At 43.2% G+C, this 19054-nt stretch overlaps 1 protein-coding gene across 2 annotated transcripts in view; it reads right to left on the minus strand.

The window, feature by feature from the left end:
- GGPS1 (geranylgeranyl diphosphate synthase 1) overlaps positions 1 to 19054 on the minus strand; it is a 57027-nt gene that overhangs the window by 24318 nt on the left and 13655 nt on the right. The window contains exon 3 of one of the 2 annotated variants that reach the window (XM_068279524.1): positions 13794 to 13864. The exons of the other annotated variant lie outside the window; for it this stretch is intronic. Coding sequence (XP_068135625.1) covers positions 13794 to 13864 — 71 coding nt within the window. The remainder of the gene's footprint in view (positions 1 to 13793; positions 13865 to 19054) is intronic. 2 annotated transcript variants of the gene reach the window in all.

Consider the following 19054-nt stretch of genomic DNA (forward strand, 5'->3'; position numbering starts at 1 on the left):
GCCTTGGATATCTGCCATGCAGGCCGTTTTTGCCCAGTCTCTTTCTTATGGTGGAGTCGTGAACACTGACCTTAATTGAGGCAAGTGAGGCCTGCAGTTCTTTACATGTTGTCCTGGGGTCTTTTGTGGCCTCTCGGATGAGTTTTCTCTGCGCTCTTGGGGTAATATTGGTCGGCTGGCCACTCCTGGGAAGGTTCATCACTGTTCCATGTTTTTGCCATTTGTGGAAAATGGCTCTCACTGTGGTTCGCTGGAGTCCCAAAGCTTTAGAAATGGCTTTATAACCTTTACCAAACTTCTAGATCTTAATTACAGTACTTTTGTTTTCATTTGTTCCTGAATTTCTTTGGATCTTGGCATGATGTCTAGCTTTTGAGATGCTTTTGGTCTACTTCTCTGTGTCAGATAGCTCCTATTTAAGTGATTTCTTGATTGAAACAGGTGTGGCAGTAATCAGGCCTGGGGGTGACTACAGAAATTGAACTCAGGTGCGATAAACCACAGTTAAGTTATTTTTTAACAAGGGGGGGCAATCACTTTTTCACACAGGGCCATGTAGATTTGGAGGTTTTTTTTCTCACTAAATAATAAAAACCATCATTTAAAACTGCATTTTGTGTTCAATTATGTTTTCTTTGACTAATAGTTAACGGTTTTTGATGAGAAACATTTAAGTGTGACAAACATGCAAAAGAATAAGAAATCAGGAAGGGGGCAATATATATATATATTATATATATATATATACACACACACACACACACACACACACACACACACACACACACACACACACACACCTTTTTTCATTTCATTATTAACCATTATTGCTTCCAATTCGCTTCAGAATCAACTTCAAGATCCTATGTTTGGCATACAAATCTATACACAAGTCCTGCCTAACCTACATCTCTGACCTGGTCAGCAGATACACACCTGGCCGCCCACTTCGCTCCTCCAACAACCTCCTCCTCCTAACCACCCACGCATCTCGCACTCCCATGCACGACTACAGGACTTCTCTAGAGCTGCCCCTATCCTGTGGAACTCTCTCCCACTGCCCATCAGGCTTTCCCCCACCTTCAAAAAAGCACTCAAAACTCACTTCTTCAAGGAGGCCTATATCAACTCAACACTGCCCTAACCCTCTCTGCTAAGAACTTCTCGTTGCACCCCCTCCTTTCGTGTCACCAACCCCTCCCTCTAGATTGTAAGCCTTTGGCAGGGCCCTCTCCCCTTGTGTATCATACTTGATGGTGTGCACTTTACCCAGAATTATAGTACTTGTATTTTTACCACTACCACTCCAGTGTATGATCTGGCATTGTATTACTATCTGCATTGTGTTGTGTATCTTATTGCTTGTTACCTGTATTGTTGTATCTATTGTCTATTATCTGTATTGTGCTGTCACCCGTTATCATTGTCTGTAATCCTATTTATTGTACAACGCTGCGTAATATGTTGGCGCAATATAAATCCAATAAATAATAATAATAAAATATTAATAACCATTTCAGACCGCGGGTATTTTTCACCTTATGGACGAGAGGAATTTTCCTATTTCAGTGCTCCTCCCTTTCATTCCCCAATAACTTTATCACTACTTATCACAAACAAATGATCTATGCCTTGTTTTTTTCCACCACCAAATTAGGGTTTCTTTGGGTGGTACATTATGTTAAGAATTATTTTATTCTAAATGTATTTTAAACGGGATTAAATGAATCGTCAGGCAAAAAAAATGAGTTTCACTTACCTGGGGCTTCTACCAGCCCCATGCAGCTATCCTGTGCTGTTGTAGTCACTCACTGGTGCTCTGGTCCCCCTCCGTCAGCTAGTTTTGTTTTTGCCGACCTCGGGGTCAGAGTACATTTTTACGCATTTCCGCTGGTGCAGGAACATGAACACATACATTTTTATGCATGGCACCACTAACGTGTAAAAATATATGTGTTAATGTTCCTGCACCAGCGGGAATGCGTTAAAAAATTTCCCCCTAAAGGACCACAAGATGTCCTCGCTGAGCAAATCCTATGTAGGGTACAAGTACGCTACATAGAAAACAATGTGTTGCTACATTGTAACTAGGGAAGTTATGCAGGCTTCAAGTCTGCATCACAGGTGGCCTGAGGGGAGATTAATGAATGGGAACATTGTTCCCTTTCATAAATCTAATGATCAGCCACGGAAATCGGCGCCGGACAGAAGGGCAGCGGCTCTATTTAAGAATAAACACTATTTTTGAATTAAAACAGGTGTTTATTCTCAGTGGATATGTAGGGATTGGCACAGGGGACTTTTGTCCCCAGCAGCCAATTCCCCCTATCAGCAACATTGCGATCGCTGGCATCTGCCCGCACGATCGCGTGCAAATCCCCCCAAACTGCAGGGACCTGACTAGCGCGTCCCTGAGGCTCATGTCTGCGTGGCATAAATGGTTAATTGAGCACAGTCTGATTATATATATATTAAAACCTAAGTGTCCCTGCGTCATCCTGTCTGTGTCCGTGCGATGCTACTGCGCATGTGCAGCACGGACAGCCGTTGGGACAGGAGGATGCAGCCAGGGAGCCGGGCGGGCGCGTGAGTGTCGGGCTGCGCACGCATGCGCACTGACATGCGGCGGCGGTGTGACAGAGACCTAGAGCCTGTTTTTAAACGGGCTTAGGTCAACTAGTATATCTATATATACAGTGGTGTGAAAAACTATTTGCCCCCTTCCTGATTTCTTATTCTTTTGCATGTTTGTCACACTTAAATGTTTCTGCTCATCAAAAACCGTTAACTATTAGTCCAAGATAACATAATTGAACACAAAATGCAGTTTTAAATGATGGTTTTTATTATTTAGTGAGAAAAAAAACCTCCAAATCTACATGGCCCTGTGTGAAAAAGTGATTGCCCCCTTTGTTAAAAAATAACTTAACTGTGGTTTATCACACCTGAGTACAATTTCTGTAGTCACCCCCAGGCCTGATTACTGCCACGCCTGTTTCACCTAGAAACTGCACTGGTGAAGAACACAACAGAAGCCAATTAATAAGCCTTCTGACCTCTGTCTTGTGAGTTCAGTAGTTCAGTGATTGCAGCTTAATCTCGACTTAGGTTATATCTACTACGGCATTGATTTTAAAAGATGTGGGTTTGAAGTGATTACCATATTTTTCGGAACATAAGACACACTTTTTCACCCTCAAAACTTGGGGGGAAAAGTGGGTGCATTATATATGCCAAAGGTACGGAAAAAGTTATGCAGAGTGTGCAGGGAAGCGATATTACCTGCTTCTGTCAGTGCGATCCTCTCCCTCTGGTTCCGGGTCCTAGCAGCGTGTTCCTCTTTTTGGCTTGCAGCTATCCAGGGACACCGGCTGCTTGCCGCTATACAGCACCACCAGGTCCTCCACCCTGCAAGCTGCATACATGTGTTTATAGTACACTAGTGGCGAACGTGCCCCGGGGCTCACTCATGACATCGTGAGTGACCCCCGGCGCACGCGCGCCGCAAAATTGTAAGCCTTTGGGCAGGGTCCTCCTCCTTTTGTGTCCTACCTGATCATGCGCCTCCATTATTGTAAACCCATGCTATGCATCTGAGTGAACCTAACTTGCCTAATCTCCATGCTCCATCCAGTAACTGACTAAGCATTACCTTGCACTCATACTGTGCTGTGTGATTTGGTTTTTCTTGTATTCCTGTATTGTCATATTGCTGTATGCCACCCCTAAATATTGTCTGTAACCTAAAATAATGTCCAGTGGTGCGTAATATGTTGGCGCTTTATAAATACAATAAATAAATAAATACATAAAATAAGTTATGCATGTCTATGGTAACGCTCATTCATTTTAAAAATCCTCCACAGTTATCTATGTCGCCCATACGTGGAAACGTATTTTAGAAATACGCTTCCGTGCACGTCAATTGCCGAACAGGAAGTAAGCATCACTTCCTGTTTGGCTGGATCACCGTCAATCTGCAGTGTGAAGCCAACCTCACTTTAGTGCAGTGTAGTGTTGTTGGCGTAGCTTAGTTGATGGGCAGCAGAGATAAGTGTAGTCTAGTGCAACTGGTAGGGCCAACAGGGATTTTTTTTCCTGATTTTTCCCTCTAAACCTAAGTGCGCCTTATATTCTGAAAAATATGGTAAGTTATTGTAAAGGTTTATATACACACAAGTTTTATAATATAAGAAGGCTGCAATGCCATTTGTTTTTAAAATGCTCAATTACGGTTTAAGTGATGCCCTTATCACAAATTCTGGCATAAAGTTTTATTGGAATAAAAGCCCATAACTCCGGCTAATGAAAACAAAGGATAATCTGGTTAGATATTATACACCTTTTTCTAGTATGCTGCTCTTTTTTGAGCAGTTACTATGTAGTTTGCTGCCGTGGGTGTACTTGAGACGGCTCTACTAGCACTTAATAGGCCAATTTCCATTGTGTGTCAGCTTGCATCTTGCGAGTCCTGATATCGGCACAGGTGTGATGCGAGATGAATCTGACTCCCTCTAGTCATGATAGCTATAGAGATTTGCATGTGTAATGCAAACAAAAAAAAAAAATGCAGCAAGTCGTCCAGTTTTTTACCCCTGCATGCAAATCAGATGGCAGCCTATTGCAACGGAATTGCTGCGAATTCTACGCCTGTGGAAATGGGCCCAAAAGCTGTGGTATAGTACAGGTACAGAAGTCTTATTGTTCCTTTAACAGCAGCAGTTACACATGTGAAGCTGGAAAAATTACATCATGCAAAAGTTTTTATGTGAGTAATTCTAAGCCAGACTGAGGCCTGGAACCCACTAGCAGTAAGTTACTAAGCCATTTCTATATGCTTGTGATTTGAAAAGCTCTTGCTAATGTAATGCTATGGGTGTGATCCCACTTGAGTGATGTGATTTTATTATAAAAATCACCCATAGACTTGCATTAGCAAGAGGTTTTCAAATCACTAACGCACCACTGCTGGTGGGTTTGAACCCTGAGAGACCATTTAAAAGCTCAGGAACACTTTGCAGGCGTTTGGATTAATTAGCTGATTAGAGTCTGACACTTTGATCCTAGAATATTAAACCTTTTCACAATATTCTAAATTTTGATTTTTGTGCTCGCTGCAGAACCATACAACTTAGCACACAAGTGATTCCCCCCCCCCCCCCCTACTGCCCACCAACAGAGCTTTTTTTTAAAAAAAATAAAATAAAAATGCCTATTGTTTGTTAATATATTTCTCCCCCCGACAGCCATTCACAGTGATCAGCTCTCATAGGCATCAGCCTAAGAGAGCTGATCGCGCTCTTAGCCTCTCCAGGGGACATCCGAGTGACATGGCTGTCCCCAGTACAGCGCTGCTATAGATCACGGTGCTATACAAGGTAAATAGATGGAGGTTTAACAGTCTGATAGCGGTGAGCCGCTTGGGGACTGTTGACAGAGTGGAGCTCTGTCACTTAAGCTGGGATGCACGCGCATTGGCACGCGTGATTCCCCTGCAATCTCCGCCCCCAGGACTTGACGCCAATTGGCGTTACGCTGTCCGGGGGGAGCCACCTTGAGGCTGCCAATTGGCGTTAGGCGGTTGCAAGGAGGTTAAACTACTGACATAAATGAACTTTTGCGCGATATTGTCATTTTGAGTTTCAACTGTAGTAAGAAAATGTTTGTGTTACCCTGCCGCCTCAAATTCTACTCTCCTCTAAGCTCTCCTCTCTTTTGATTTACAAAGTGCTTGCTGCTGCTTTCACCTTTAAATGTGCTGTACTCATCGATCGTTACTGCCTGTCGCCCCCATTGAGCACTGTATCACCACAAAACTAATACTTCAGTAAAAGTACTCTAGTTAAGAGAGCATGCTTAGATAAAAGCAACAGCTACATCAGTGATGTACATCCATGACTCTAAGGCCTAGTGCACACCAGAGCGGTTCGGCAGCGTTTTGCGATCCGCTTGCGGATGTGGAAACGCTTGGGTAATGTATTTCAATGGGCTGGTGCACACCAGAGCGGGAGGCGTTTTGCAGAAACGCATACTCCCGGGCTGCTTCAGATTTTGGATTGCGGAGGCGTTTCTGCCTCCAATGTAAAGTATAGGAAAAATGCAAACCGCTCTGAAAAACGGCAGTTCAGAGCGGTTTTGCAGGCGTTTTTGTTACAGAAGCTGTTCAGCAACAGCTTTACTGTAACAATATATGAAATCTACTACACCAAAAACGCTTCACAAAACCGCAAAATGCTAGCTGAAACGCTACAGAAAAATAAGAAAAAGCGTTTAAAAATCTGCTAGCATTTTGCGGATCTGCTAGCGGGTTTTGGTGTGCACCAGGCCTAAGAAGGTATATTTGCTGGTAAATGTGTTTTCTACCTTATGTTGTCGTTTATTGGTGCACTGCATTTGCAGTTTAATCCTCCTGGACCCCTTTGGTTTAAGTCCAGGTCGCTACCAACTATACAATTATCTTGTGTATAAACACACGGGACTAGGACAGAGAAGCAAACCTGAAGGACATTAGGTTGAGTTATAACTTTGCAATGCAAAATCAAACATGCAGCGGGAAGAAAATACTACAGGAACAGGAGTGCCAAGACAGGATGGGGCCAAAGAACTTAGGAGGCCGGTTGTTTGGAGAACACACACAAATAAAAATGTGTGAAAATGTGAAACGTGAGACCACAAGTCTAAGAATATGCAATTGTCTTTTTAATCAAATATGAGATCTTATTAATATTACCTTGCTATACATTAAAAGGTACACTTTTCCTAGAGTATAAAAATATGAGTTAAAAGAGGAGACAAGACAAGGGACAGTGTCCATGCAATAATGGCTACAAATCCCTACTACAGGTGTGCAAAGGGATGAAGAAAGAAGTAAACCAGATGCAATTTTAAGCAATAAGTTCCATGAAGCCCTTGGTCTCATTGTAATATGCAAGAATGACCAAAATAAATGGTATTAAAGGTGGACTGAAATCACTAATTGAAAACTGGTTTATTGCTAGGCACTGTAACTGTAGTAGTGTTGCAAAGTTCTCCCCCGAACATTTTTTTTAATATATACATTTATACATTACCTGTGTCCCTGCACTGCCTAATATATCGAAAAGTGCAGATCCGAAGTAAGTGCTCTTCTACTCCCTCTTAGAGATGTGTTACCGTGAAAACAGCTGACACGTCATTCGGAAATGGACTCAAACTGCATAGCTTTCATCTGGCCCGATACCTCTGTCAACCACTGTGACGTCAGTGGTATCGGGCCACTGTAAAGCCGTGCAGTTTTGGTCCATTTCCAAATTACACTGCTCTACGAGGGAGGAGTGAGCTATAAACGGTAGAGATAAAAACAAGGAACACCAAGAGCCCCAGAGGTGCCTGGCTCTTCTACTGACCACATATGCTATTGCTCCGTTGTTATTGCCTGATGAAGCGGGATCAAACCTGCGAAACGCGTTGCATATTTGGAGTTCATAAATAAAATATATTGACTGTCTTTACTACAGTCGTGTGTCTACTTGGAGGAGGTAAGTCCACCACTACCTCCTCTATTTACCAAGAATTTGGTTTTTAAGCTCATTTAGCTTTCTTTTATTCTTTTGGCGCCTCTGTTCTCCTGCATAATATAAACGGTAGAGAGCTTACTTCCAATCAGTACTAGGCATTTCAGGGACACAGGTAATATATACCGTAATATACATAAAAAAATGTTAGGTCCATAAATATTTGGACAGAGACAACTTTTTCTAATTTTAGTTCTGTAAATGACCACAATGATTTTTCAATGGAACAACTCAGATGCAGCTGAAGTGCAGACTTTTAGCTTAATTTCAGTGGGGTAAATAAAATGACTGCATAAAAATGTGAGGCAACACAATGCCTTCATTTCAGGGTCTCAAAAGTAATTGGACAATTGACTCCAAGGCTATTTCATTTGCATACTCGAGTATAAACTCTCCTTGACGACCGCCTTTAATGAGTCCTCTTCCACCCCCAACCACCTCTCGGTGGGAGTCCCCCAAGGTTCGGTCCTTGGCCCCCTACTGTTCACCCTATACACATCCTCCATTGGCAAGGTTATCTCCTCCATGGGTTTTAACTATCATCTGTATGCAGATGACACCCAGATCTACCTCCACACCCCTGACATATCCACCGCTACCATGGACAAGGTCTCCTCCTGCCTATCAGCCATCTTCTCCTGGATGTCCGCTAAGTTCCTGAAACTAAATCTAGACAAAACGGAATTTATGATCTTCCCACCCCGGCCATCCACGAACCTCCCAGATGTGCATGTCACTGTTAACCACACTACCATTCGCCGTACCTCTCAAGCCCGCTGTCTGGGTGTCACCCTGGACTCCGCACTCTCCTTCACTTCCCACATCCAAAACCTCACAAAGTCCTGCAACTTCCACCTTCGTAACATCTGTAAGATTCTCCCTTTCCTGACCTCTGCCACCACCAAACTCCTCATCCATGCCCTCATAATTTCCCGCCTTGACTACTGCAATGCCCTGCTGTCTGGTCTCCCTATGACCCGAACAGCCCCACTGCAGTCCACCATGAATGCGGAAGCCAGAATTATCCACTGCTCCCATCGCTCCACCACGGCGGATCCCCTCCTAGAATCCCTCCACTGGCTTCCTATCCAGTCCAGAATCAGATTCAAGATACTGTGTCTGACCTACAAATCTGTCCACAAAACCTGTCCAACCTACATTTCCGATCTTACTCAGAGGTACACACCTAGCCGCTCACTCTGCTCTTCCAATGAACTTCGCCTAACCACCCCCCGCATCACCCAGTCCCATGCACGCCTCCAGGACTTCTCAAGAGCTGCTCCAACACTATGGAACTCCCTACCTCCACCCATTAGGGCAGCCCCCTCCTTCAACATCTTCAAGAAAGCCCTCAAAACTCACCTTTTCACTCTGGCCTACTACCCCTCACAAGTGCTCTAAACCTACAGCTGAACTCTGGTCCCCTACCATTCGTGTCCTTACCTCTCCCTCTAGATTGTAAGCCTTTGGGCAGGGTCCTCCTCCTTTTGTGTCCTACCTGATCTTGCACCTCCATTACTGTGCACCCATGCTATGCATCTGAGTGAACCTAACTTGCCTAATCTCCATGCTCCCCTCCAGTGACTGACTAAGCATTACCTGGTACTCATACTATGGTGTGTGATCTGGTTTTCTTGTATTCCTGTATTGTCATATTGCTGTATGTCACCCCTAAATATTGTCTGTAACCTAAATTAATGTTCAGCGCTGCGTAATATGTTGGCGCTTTATAAATACAATAAATAAACCAAGTTTTTGAGGCCCAAAAAAGTGGCCCCAAAGTTGTGTTCTCCAGTCACAATATGGGGGGGAGCAACATGCTGCCGGCCACATGCCCCCTCCCCCCCCCATGTGCAGTCATATGAAGAGCGGTGGGCTGATGGCCGTGTGCACTCCTCCTGTGCATAATACTGTAGGCAGATTTGTTGGCTCTCCCCCTGCATGCTGCCAGAAAGGTATGTGTGCCTTCTCATGCATTTTGTGTGTCGGACCCCCCTGAAGTGTGCAGCGCTGTGCTGGCTTGCTTTGCATATCAATCCGTCGCCGGGACTCCTCCGTAGCCACATTCTATAGCAGCCTCATCTCTATGATCCAGTGATACACATGATGTGAGTCGCCACAAGGGGGCGTCATAGCAATGAGACTGCTATAGACTGTGGCTACGGAGGAGTCCTGGCGACGGATCAGCAAGCGAAGCAAGCCCGCATAGCACAGCACATTTTTTTTTTGGAGGGGGGGGGGGGGGGGGGGGGGGAGACACAGAGGACACATAAAAAGGCACAGATACACTTTCTGGCGGTGAGCAGGCTGAGAGCCAATAAATGTGTCTGCAGCATTATGCACATGGCAGGAGGGTGGGGTGCACACAGCCATTAGCGCACTGCTCTGCATATGACTGAACATGCAGGGGGAGTTGGACCATCACTGCATTGCTCTGCAAATACCTGAATGCGTCCACCAGTCCCCTGCACAGCAGCTCTCACACTGGATGAGGGAGGAACAGTGCTGTACACTATGATCGCTCAGCAGTGAATGGTTGGTGCAGTAGTTACTGTACAGTTGCAATTCTCCAACCAGTCTGCACAAAGAAAAATGAGATCGGTTTTCTTCCCTGGAGTTCAGTACTAATGTTGAACTGAAAATGTGCAGAAAAAAATTGAAACACAAGGGTACACTAGCTGCATTCTTCATGTCTCTCTCCAATTCCTGCATTTCCTGCCCTCAGCTTATTTTCGAGTCAATACTGTAAACAGATAAAAGGCCTGGAGTTGATTTGAGGTGTGGTGCTTGCACGTGGAAGACTTTGATGTGAACAGATATCATAGGGTCAAAGGAGCTCTCCATGCAGGTGAAAGAAGCCACCCTTAAAGTGAACCTGAACTGAGTAAAATTATTTAAAATAAACACATACCTGCAAATGAATATTACATACTTACCTCACCGTCCGTTTCTCTCAGAAGCTCAACATTTTCTTCTTACAACAATTCCTTTCGTCAGACCTGAAATAATCAGTTGCTGTCAGTTATAACTGAAAAGACAACTGATGAGCAAGGTAATGTCCATGTTTCCCTATGGCTCAAGTGGGCGATATTACAGTTTAACAGTGTGCTGACCAGGAAGCTGTTATAGGGAAATGGTCATTTTCAAAATGGAGGATGGAGAATTCCATTGATCACAGTGGACGAACAGGATGCAGGAGAGGAGTAAAGGAGAGATCGATGAGTAGACTACACGGGAGGCAAGTATGATGTGGGTAGGTTTATTTTCTTAATTTTCAGTTCAGGTTTGTATTAAGGTGCAAAAACATAAAAAAAATCCAAGAAATTGCTACAGTATTATAAGTGACAAGATATAAAGCAAGCACTGGTGAACTCAGCAATGCAAAAAGATCAAAATGTCCACAGAAGACAACAGTGGTGGATGTGTAACGATCGGTGTCAGCACACAGAGAGAATCTGATTATTGGTGATCTGCAGTATCACCAAGAATACAGATATATACCTGATTATTAATGATCTGCAGAATCACCAATAATACAAGTATAACTAACCTCTGGACACCTATATAGTGTGAGTGTTTGGTGCAACAGTAATGACTTTGAGTGGGACCACCCGAGGAGCAGGTGGTCCTTGGCAGTATGAGAGATACCTCCCTCTGGGAAGTGTGAAGACATTCCAACAGCCTGAGACTTCCAAAGGGGTGGAGCCCCAGGCTGAATAGCAGGAAGGCCTTGTGGCTAAGTGACACCTAGAAGGTGGGCGTCACAAGCAGGATTGGAGACTAATCTCTTAATGGAGAGGGATAGCTCGCAAGGTCGGGCAGGCTAGGTCAGCAACACACGGGCAGATAAGGTACTGAGACAAAGGGCTGATTCGTAACCAGGGACAGGCAGGGTTGGCAACAGGTAATCAGATATGCGTAGGTACCGAATCAGAAAGCAGAAGGATAGTCAGGAAAGCAATAGGTCATAACAGATATAAACAATGTCTGGTCTTGGGTGTGAGGTCCGTGGTCTCAACACCCTGGAACTAGTCTGAAGTATACACAATGGTAACACAGTATTCCTAGTCTTGGGTGTGAGGTCCGTGGTCTCAACACCCTGGAACTAGTCTGAAATATAACACAATAGTAACACAGAAGTAATCTGGCTCAGTGTGAATTCCCAGGTCCTCCTGGTTCTGACACACTGTAGGATCTGACTATGGTCTGAGTGCTTTCACGTAAGTGTTCGCAACGGCAGACAACTTGAGACTGACCAGCAATAACTATATATAGAGCGGCGCTCTCCCCGGCGCCACCCATCGCTGATCAACCAATGGCCACTCGCTCTGAGATCAGCTGACCAACGTAGTCAGCTGATCCCCCCCTCGTTTGTCATAAAGGTTCTGCTTCTCAGCGCGCGTATTCCTCAATCTGTGTGCATTAACAGGCCCAGCCACATCAGACGCACGCTGCCGCGTGCAAGCCGCCAAGCTGGGCACGGAACCAGCCGCCTCGCTGCCACTCCGCGCGGCGGCTTCTCCGCAATCTATTACAGGATGATGGCAGAATAATTTCCATGGTGAAGAGAAACCCCTTCACAACAGCCAACCAAGTGAACAACACTCTCCAGGGGGGTAGACATATCAATATCCAAGTCTACCATAATGAAAGTAAATACAGAGGGTGCACTACAAGGTGCAAGCCACTGTAAGCCTCAAAAGAAGAAAGGCTAGATTGGACTTTGCTAAACAACATCTAAAAAAAGCCAGCACAGTAGACTAGATTTGACTTTAACAATAACAACATTTCTATAGCACTTTTCTCCCATGGAACTCAAAACCTTAGGCTCTCTCAGATTCAGCAATTGGTAGTAGGATGAAGTATTAGCACAACAAACATCATAATTCTGCAAATGTCAAATGCAAATTTGCTAAAGAACATCTAAAACAGTTCTGGAAAAACTTTCTTTGGACAGATGAAACCAAACGCAACCTCTACCAGAATTATGGCAATCTGTAAAACACAGTGGAGGCAGTGTGATGGCTTGGGTGTGCATGGCTGCCAGTGGCACTGGGACACTAATGTTTATTGATATTGTGGCACAGGACAGAAGCAGTCAAATTAATTCTGAGGTGTTCAGAGACATAGGCTATCATTCATAAAGCATTTCCGCATGAAAAACTGAAACTACCGAGCAGAGTGATAAATCACCGCCTTGTGCGGTGATTATCGTAACAAAATGGTAATTCATAAAGAATTATGCAAGCGGTATGTGGACGGGAAATACCGCTCCCTCTCATGTGGCGATACTAATGTAAAGTTAATGGAGACACAGACCTCCCAGGCAGCTGCAGCAGAATGGAACACGGAGAAATGTATCAACTCGGCTGCTTCCTGTGTCTCCGTCTGCCTACCGCCAGCCTAGTTCGGGGAATCTCCGCACTGCTATCGCACCTGGATACATTTTTATGAATGCCCACCCAGAAGTCTAAAATACCGGCAGCTGTGTTTTCCCGCATTGATTCTCCTTACCGACAGCTCCTTCATGAATGATACCCATACTGTCTGCTGAAATCCAGCTAAATGCACCAGCATGAACAATGACCCAAGACATACAGCCAAAGCAACCCAGGAGTTTATTAAAGAAAAGAAGTGGAACATTCTTGAATTGCCAAGTCAGACACCTGATCGTAATCCAATTGAGCATGCATTTCACTTGTTGAAGACTGAACTTTAGACAGGAAAGCCCACAAATAAACAGCAACTGAAAGCCGCTGCAGTGAAGGCCTGGCAGAGCATAAAAAAAAAAAAAAAATGTGGAGGAAGCCCAGCATCTGCTGATGCCCACAAGTTCAAGATTTCAGCCTGTCATTGTAAGCGAAGGATTTTAAACCAAGTATTAGAAATTTATGGACCTAACTGTATGTCACAGTAATACTTTTGTACCCAGTTCTATCCCACCTTAAAAGCTGCAGTAAACTTACTACTGTGGCAGATTGCTAAACGGGAAAAAAAAAAAAAAAAAAAAAGGAAGGTTCTGTGACATAATGGTAAAATAAATCTGACGGGAATCAATCCACATTGAAATTTCAACAGATGTATATTGGGACTGTGCACACCTTAAATCCCTATTAACTGTTTTTGTTTATACATCATTTCTACTGGTTAAAACAAGAAGCAGGTAAAACTGATTCCAAATTAAAAATGCAGGTTCGCCATGACAAAATTGAGCGACTAAGCATAGTGAAATGTATATACCTGTGTTTTGTCTTCTGGAACATTTAACCAGTGGTTGAATGCTTGAGACAGCTTTGTCCTTATCTGTTTACCTATAAGAACAGCAAAAAAAAAAAAAAGAAAGAAAAGAAAAACCCCTATACATTACTAAACAGTGGTTTTAAAATGAAAATACAATAAGCATATAGGAATTAATTACAAGACTCATTAAATCTGTAAATGCCGTCAGTATGCCAGTAAATGCTACAGCAACCAGACATTACTTCAATCTTAACAGGAAGCTTCCTCTTATACACTGTCCTGTATGAACTTCCAGACTGCTGTCAGTATACACAGAGGACTGACATGAAGACAAAATGTTAGATTACAAAAAGCAGCCATTTCTCTGATCTGCAGCAACAATTGTAAAATCACATGGAAATAAATAAGTAGGGATATAGAGTTTCTCCACTAGGTACTAAAACATTCATATTTGGGGCCCTGCTCCACTTAAAGGGGAACTGAAGTAAGAGGTATACGGAGGCTGCCATATTTATTTCCTTTTAATCAATACTAGTTGCCTGGCAGCCCTGCTGGTCTATTTCTCTGCAGTAGTATCTGAATAACACCAGAAACAAGCATGCAGCTAGTCTTGTCAGATCTGACTTTAAAGTCTGAAACCCCTGATCTGCTGCATGCTTGTTCAGGGGCTATGGCTAATAGTATTAGAAGCAGAGGATCAGCAGGGCTGCCAGGCAACTGGTATTGCTTAAAAGGAAATAAACATGGCAGCCGCCATATACCTCTCTCTTCAGTTCCCCTTTAACTGGAAAAATTTTTTGCAAGCTTGACTTAAATGCCCCAGAACTGAAGCATGTGCAAATAAAAGAAGTAATGACCAGAGGTACACTTGCTCGCTACCAGTCTGCCCCCCACAAGTACATGTAGCTTGATGCTTGCACAGAAATGTTGCTAAAATTGGTCACTGAAAAAAAACTGTACAGCTAGCCATTTTGAAGCATATTGAAATACTCCATTACTTCTGGATTCACATTAAGATTAGCAGATTGTGGCATGGAGATCCTTATTAAGGTGTAATTCTTTGACTTGTAACAAGCCCTGCAGGGTGAAGCTGCCAAATGGAACTTGTTATTTCTGTCCAACCCATGCTAGATCTAGCCAGGGGCAAACCCAGGATTTTCAAGGGGGGTGGAGATTCCTGAAAGGTCTCCCCCACCCACAATACAGTATAATAATATGGTAGGACATCATGCTGGGTACACATAATGCAATTTCCTGTGCGACCGACCAACCAACAATGGGATCGATCAGGAGCAGTTTGAATACAGATAATAATGAGTACAACCGACATTGGTAATGAAAGAGAAAGTGAAGCATTCACACAGCAGGGCACAGGGCTGTGCTTATACCTGACTCTGTTAAGTTCCCCAGAGCTGCTCCATGCTCTGTACACATGCTGCTGCTCCATCCAAAGTCAGCTGTAGCAGGGAAAGACGGGGTAGCGCTGTGAGCTGCAGGATGCCTGCAGATATTCTGGGGTCTCAACTTGTGCCTGTCCCCAGACACTGCACCGGCCCTGGTCTGAGGGGGGGGGGGGGATTCTGGGCCGCTGTAATCCCCCCCCTGCGTTTGCCTATGCTTGCAGTGTGTGTGATGTGGAAGATCTAAGTATGGTATGGCTGTGTTTTGAACAGAGGTTTTATTTTGGTGGCTCTTGCAACTGGAGGATTCTTACTCATTTTTTAAAGTTTTATGGAGTGTGCTAATTACTAATTTATGAAAGCATAATCTGCTGAATGTGCAGGAGTTATTTTTTCATCTGTTATATGTTTGTTACCAAGAAAGATAAAAGGTTCTCCTGCTTTTTCTCCCTGCAGCCCAATTTTTAATATTGTTAATTGAAAGGAGCGCTGTAATCTGTTTTTCCTGCTTTCTCTATAGGTAGAAAAAAAACCAACGTTTTGTAAAAAAAATAAATACCTTTTCCTGCTTTTTCTAAAACTGTGCTGGCTTTTTTAGATGATCTTTAGCAAAGTCCAATCTAGCCTTTCTATTTTTGAGGCTTATGAGTGAATTGCACCTTGCAGTGCACCCTCTGTATTTACTTTCAGGCAGTTGTCTCTTTATGGTAGACTTGATGATACGCCTACTCCTGGAGAGTTCACTTGGTTGGCTGTTGTGCAGGGGATTCTCTTCACCATGGAAATTATTCTGTGATTATTCACCACTGTTGTCTTCCATGGACATCCAGGTCTTTTTGTGTTGCTGAGTTTACCAGCGGTTGCTTTCTATCAGAATGCACCAAACCTTAGATTTTGCCACTCCTAATATAGCAGCAATTTCTCGGATGGGTTTTTTCTGTTTTCGCAGCTTAAAGAGAACCAGAGACGAAGCACACTCATGTATTTTATTACATTTATCAGTGGGAACATGACAGTAAACACCTACCCTGCTTTTAGTTTCATTGTGATCTGCTTAATTAGTCTATTAGCAGCTGTGATAAGAATCCCCGACTGGCTCAGTCTAGGTTTGACCTGGAATCATTATAGCTGAGTCACTCTTCAGTGGAGTCTTTTCAAGCCCAAGCCTTCCCCCTCCTGGCTTAGATTTCCTGCTTTGCATACTGAGAGCTGTGATGACATGGGAGGGGCTGCTCCTGCTGAGAGAGAAGCTCTGTGGCTGCAATATGATCCCTGTGCGCTCTGTGTGCACTAGATACTGATGATGACTGCAGTTTCATTCCTATGAGAGACACTTCCTACAGGCAGCTGTACATCATACCAAAATGAAAGCACATAGATGAAAGGCTGCATTTAGCCTAGATAGCAGCATAGTCTCATATAGCCTAGACAGCACATCCAGAACAACTCATAACATGGAAGGAGAAGGGATATGAGCCGGCGGCCATATTTGATTTTTCCTGGAGCAATAATGGATAAAAAACCGCTAAAAAAGGCACACCAGAGCGGCGAAATTATCAGGTAGAGCATGTATTCTTTACAAGCTATCGACTGATATGTTTATTTTGTGTGAAACGTTCATCTCTGGTTCCCTTTAAGGATCGCTTCTTTCACCAGCATGGAAATCTTCTTTGACTGCATGTTTTCGGTTTACAGCAAAATTTACATGCAAGCACCACACCTCAATTCAACTCCAGGCTTTTTATCGGCTTAAAGCAGACATGAACTCAGAACTTCCTCTCTGCTCTAAAAGATATGCAACAGCATAATAACCTTTAAAAAAAAATCTTTGTTACAGCTGATGCATATCTTGCATGAAATCTGCATTTTGTTTACTTCCTGCTTTCATGGAAGCAGACATATTGTTAACATCCTGTGTTTACCAATTAGCTCTCTGCTGTGGCAGTCAGCTGACCAAGCTCTGAGGGAACAAATTGCAATTTGTGATTAGTCACAGATGAGGGGGAATTAGAACAGCTAACCTCTCTAAAAACATACAGGGTGCATTTCTATATGTTTTCCTTCTGTCCTGTGCAAGAATTCAGGTACACTTTAGCCACCCTCCGGCCAAGGCCACTTTCCTCCCACTCATTTGGCCATAACTTTATCACTGCTTTTCAAACCTGAATGATCTGTATTTTTTTTCACCACAAATTAAGCTTTTTGTGGGCGATACTTGTTTTCAGAAAGGAAAAAGATAAAAAAATTACACTATTTATCCAATTCCATCCCCTATAGTTGTAGCTACCATAAATAAAATGCACGCATTTTATTTGCCAATTTGTCCTGGGTATCACAACAATTAAATTATGTTTCTAGAACAATGTATGGTGACAATATATTATTTGGAAATAATGGTGTATTTTTTCTGTTTTGTGTTTTATTTTTCTCCAGAATTACAAGCCCTTATTTGCTGAAAACAGTTATATACCCTCATGAAACACATATTAAAAAAGCGGAGTCTAAAGGAAACATCAAGCAAATTTTCCTGCCCCATGATATACCAACCAGGGGCTTCCTCCAGCCCCTTGAAGCTGACATGTTCCACGGCACATCTCCGATTGCAGCCACCAGCCCGGGGTCCCCGCCAATGCAGAGGCCGACCTTGAGGTCATCATTACTGCGCCTGCGTGAAGCACTGCTGTCAATCAAGTCCATTATTTACTTTAAGGAAACTATATCGATGTTTTAACTTTTTTTTTTTAATACAAGTGTTTTTATTTGACAATTATGGGGCAGGGGGCTTCAGAAGGGATTCATTTTAGTAATATTTTATTTTAATGCATTTTGCATGTAATTTTACTTTTTCACCACAAGATGGCATTACCAACACTATCCTGGGTTACCATTACATTACTTATTATAAATAAGCCTGGCCCCTGATTGGGTTCATGTCCATTCATTCTAGGCACTTTGATTGACTCCCCTTCACCAATCGCTGCCATGTAAATCCCACCGTGAATGAGTAGCGGGAGCACGCACATGCAACACGAGTATACGCATCCAGATAGACTAGCACAGCTCCTATTTGGACAACTATAGTCATACAGATAGGCTAAAATGGTTAATTATAATGACATAAAGACGGATTTGCCCACACCTGCCCATGAAATAGCCTTTGACTCAATTGTCCAGTTACTTTGGAGAGCCTGAAATGAAGGGACTGTATTAAATACTTTAGTTGCCTCACATTTTTAAGCAATCATTTTGTTCACCCCATTGAATTAAAGCTGAAAGTCTGCACTTGAATTGCATCTGAGTGGTTTCATTTAACATTCATTGTGGTAATGTACAGAACCAAAATTAGAAAAAAGTTTTCTCTTTCCAAATATTTATCAGGGCTGTGGAGTCGGTCCAAAAATCCACCGACTCCGACTCCTCAGTTTAGGATTCCACCGACTCCGACTCCTCTAATTTGCATATTACAATTTTGTTGATTAAAAAGTATGTAACATGAAATTCGTCTCTTAACTGCCAACGCTTAGGAATTTTACAAGACAACTGAAGTGAGAAGGATATGTAGACTACTATATTTATTCCCTTTAGACTAAAACTAGCCCTTGGTAAGAGTACTTGTAAAAGGTACAAACCGGAACAAAGAACATCTATCAGGCCCTAGGCAATGTAAGTGTGGGTACATGTAAGAATGATGTGCAGGTACTCTGCAGGGGAATGAGGAGATTGTAAACAGACAACACCTCTGTGTTCAATGTGCACAGCATTCTCAGTGGATCCCCTGCAGCTCTGTGGAGAGTGCATATGTAGAGTATAGTACTACTGTGTAACAAAGTAAACCTGAGACAGATGAAATTAAAGTTTTAT

This window comes from Hyperolius riggenbachi, chromosome 4, assembly GCF_040937935.1.
Source record: "Hyperolius riggenbachi isolate aHypRig1 chromosome 4, aHypRig1.pri, whole genome shotgun sequence".
NCBI classification, from domain to species: Eukaryota; Metazoa; Chordata; class Amphibia; order Anura; family Hyperoliidae; genus Hyperolius; species Hyperolius riggenbachi.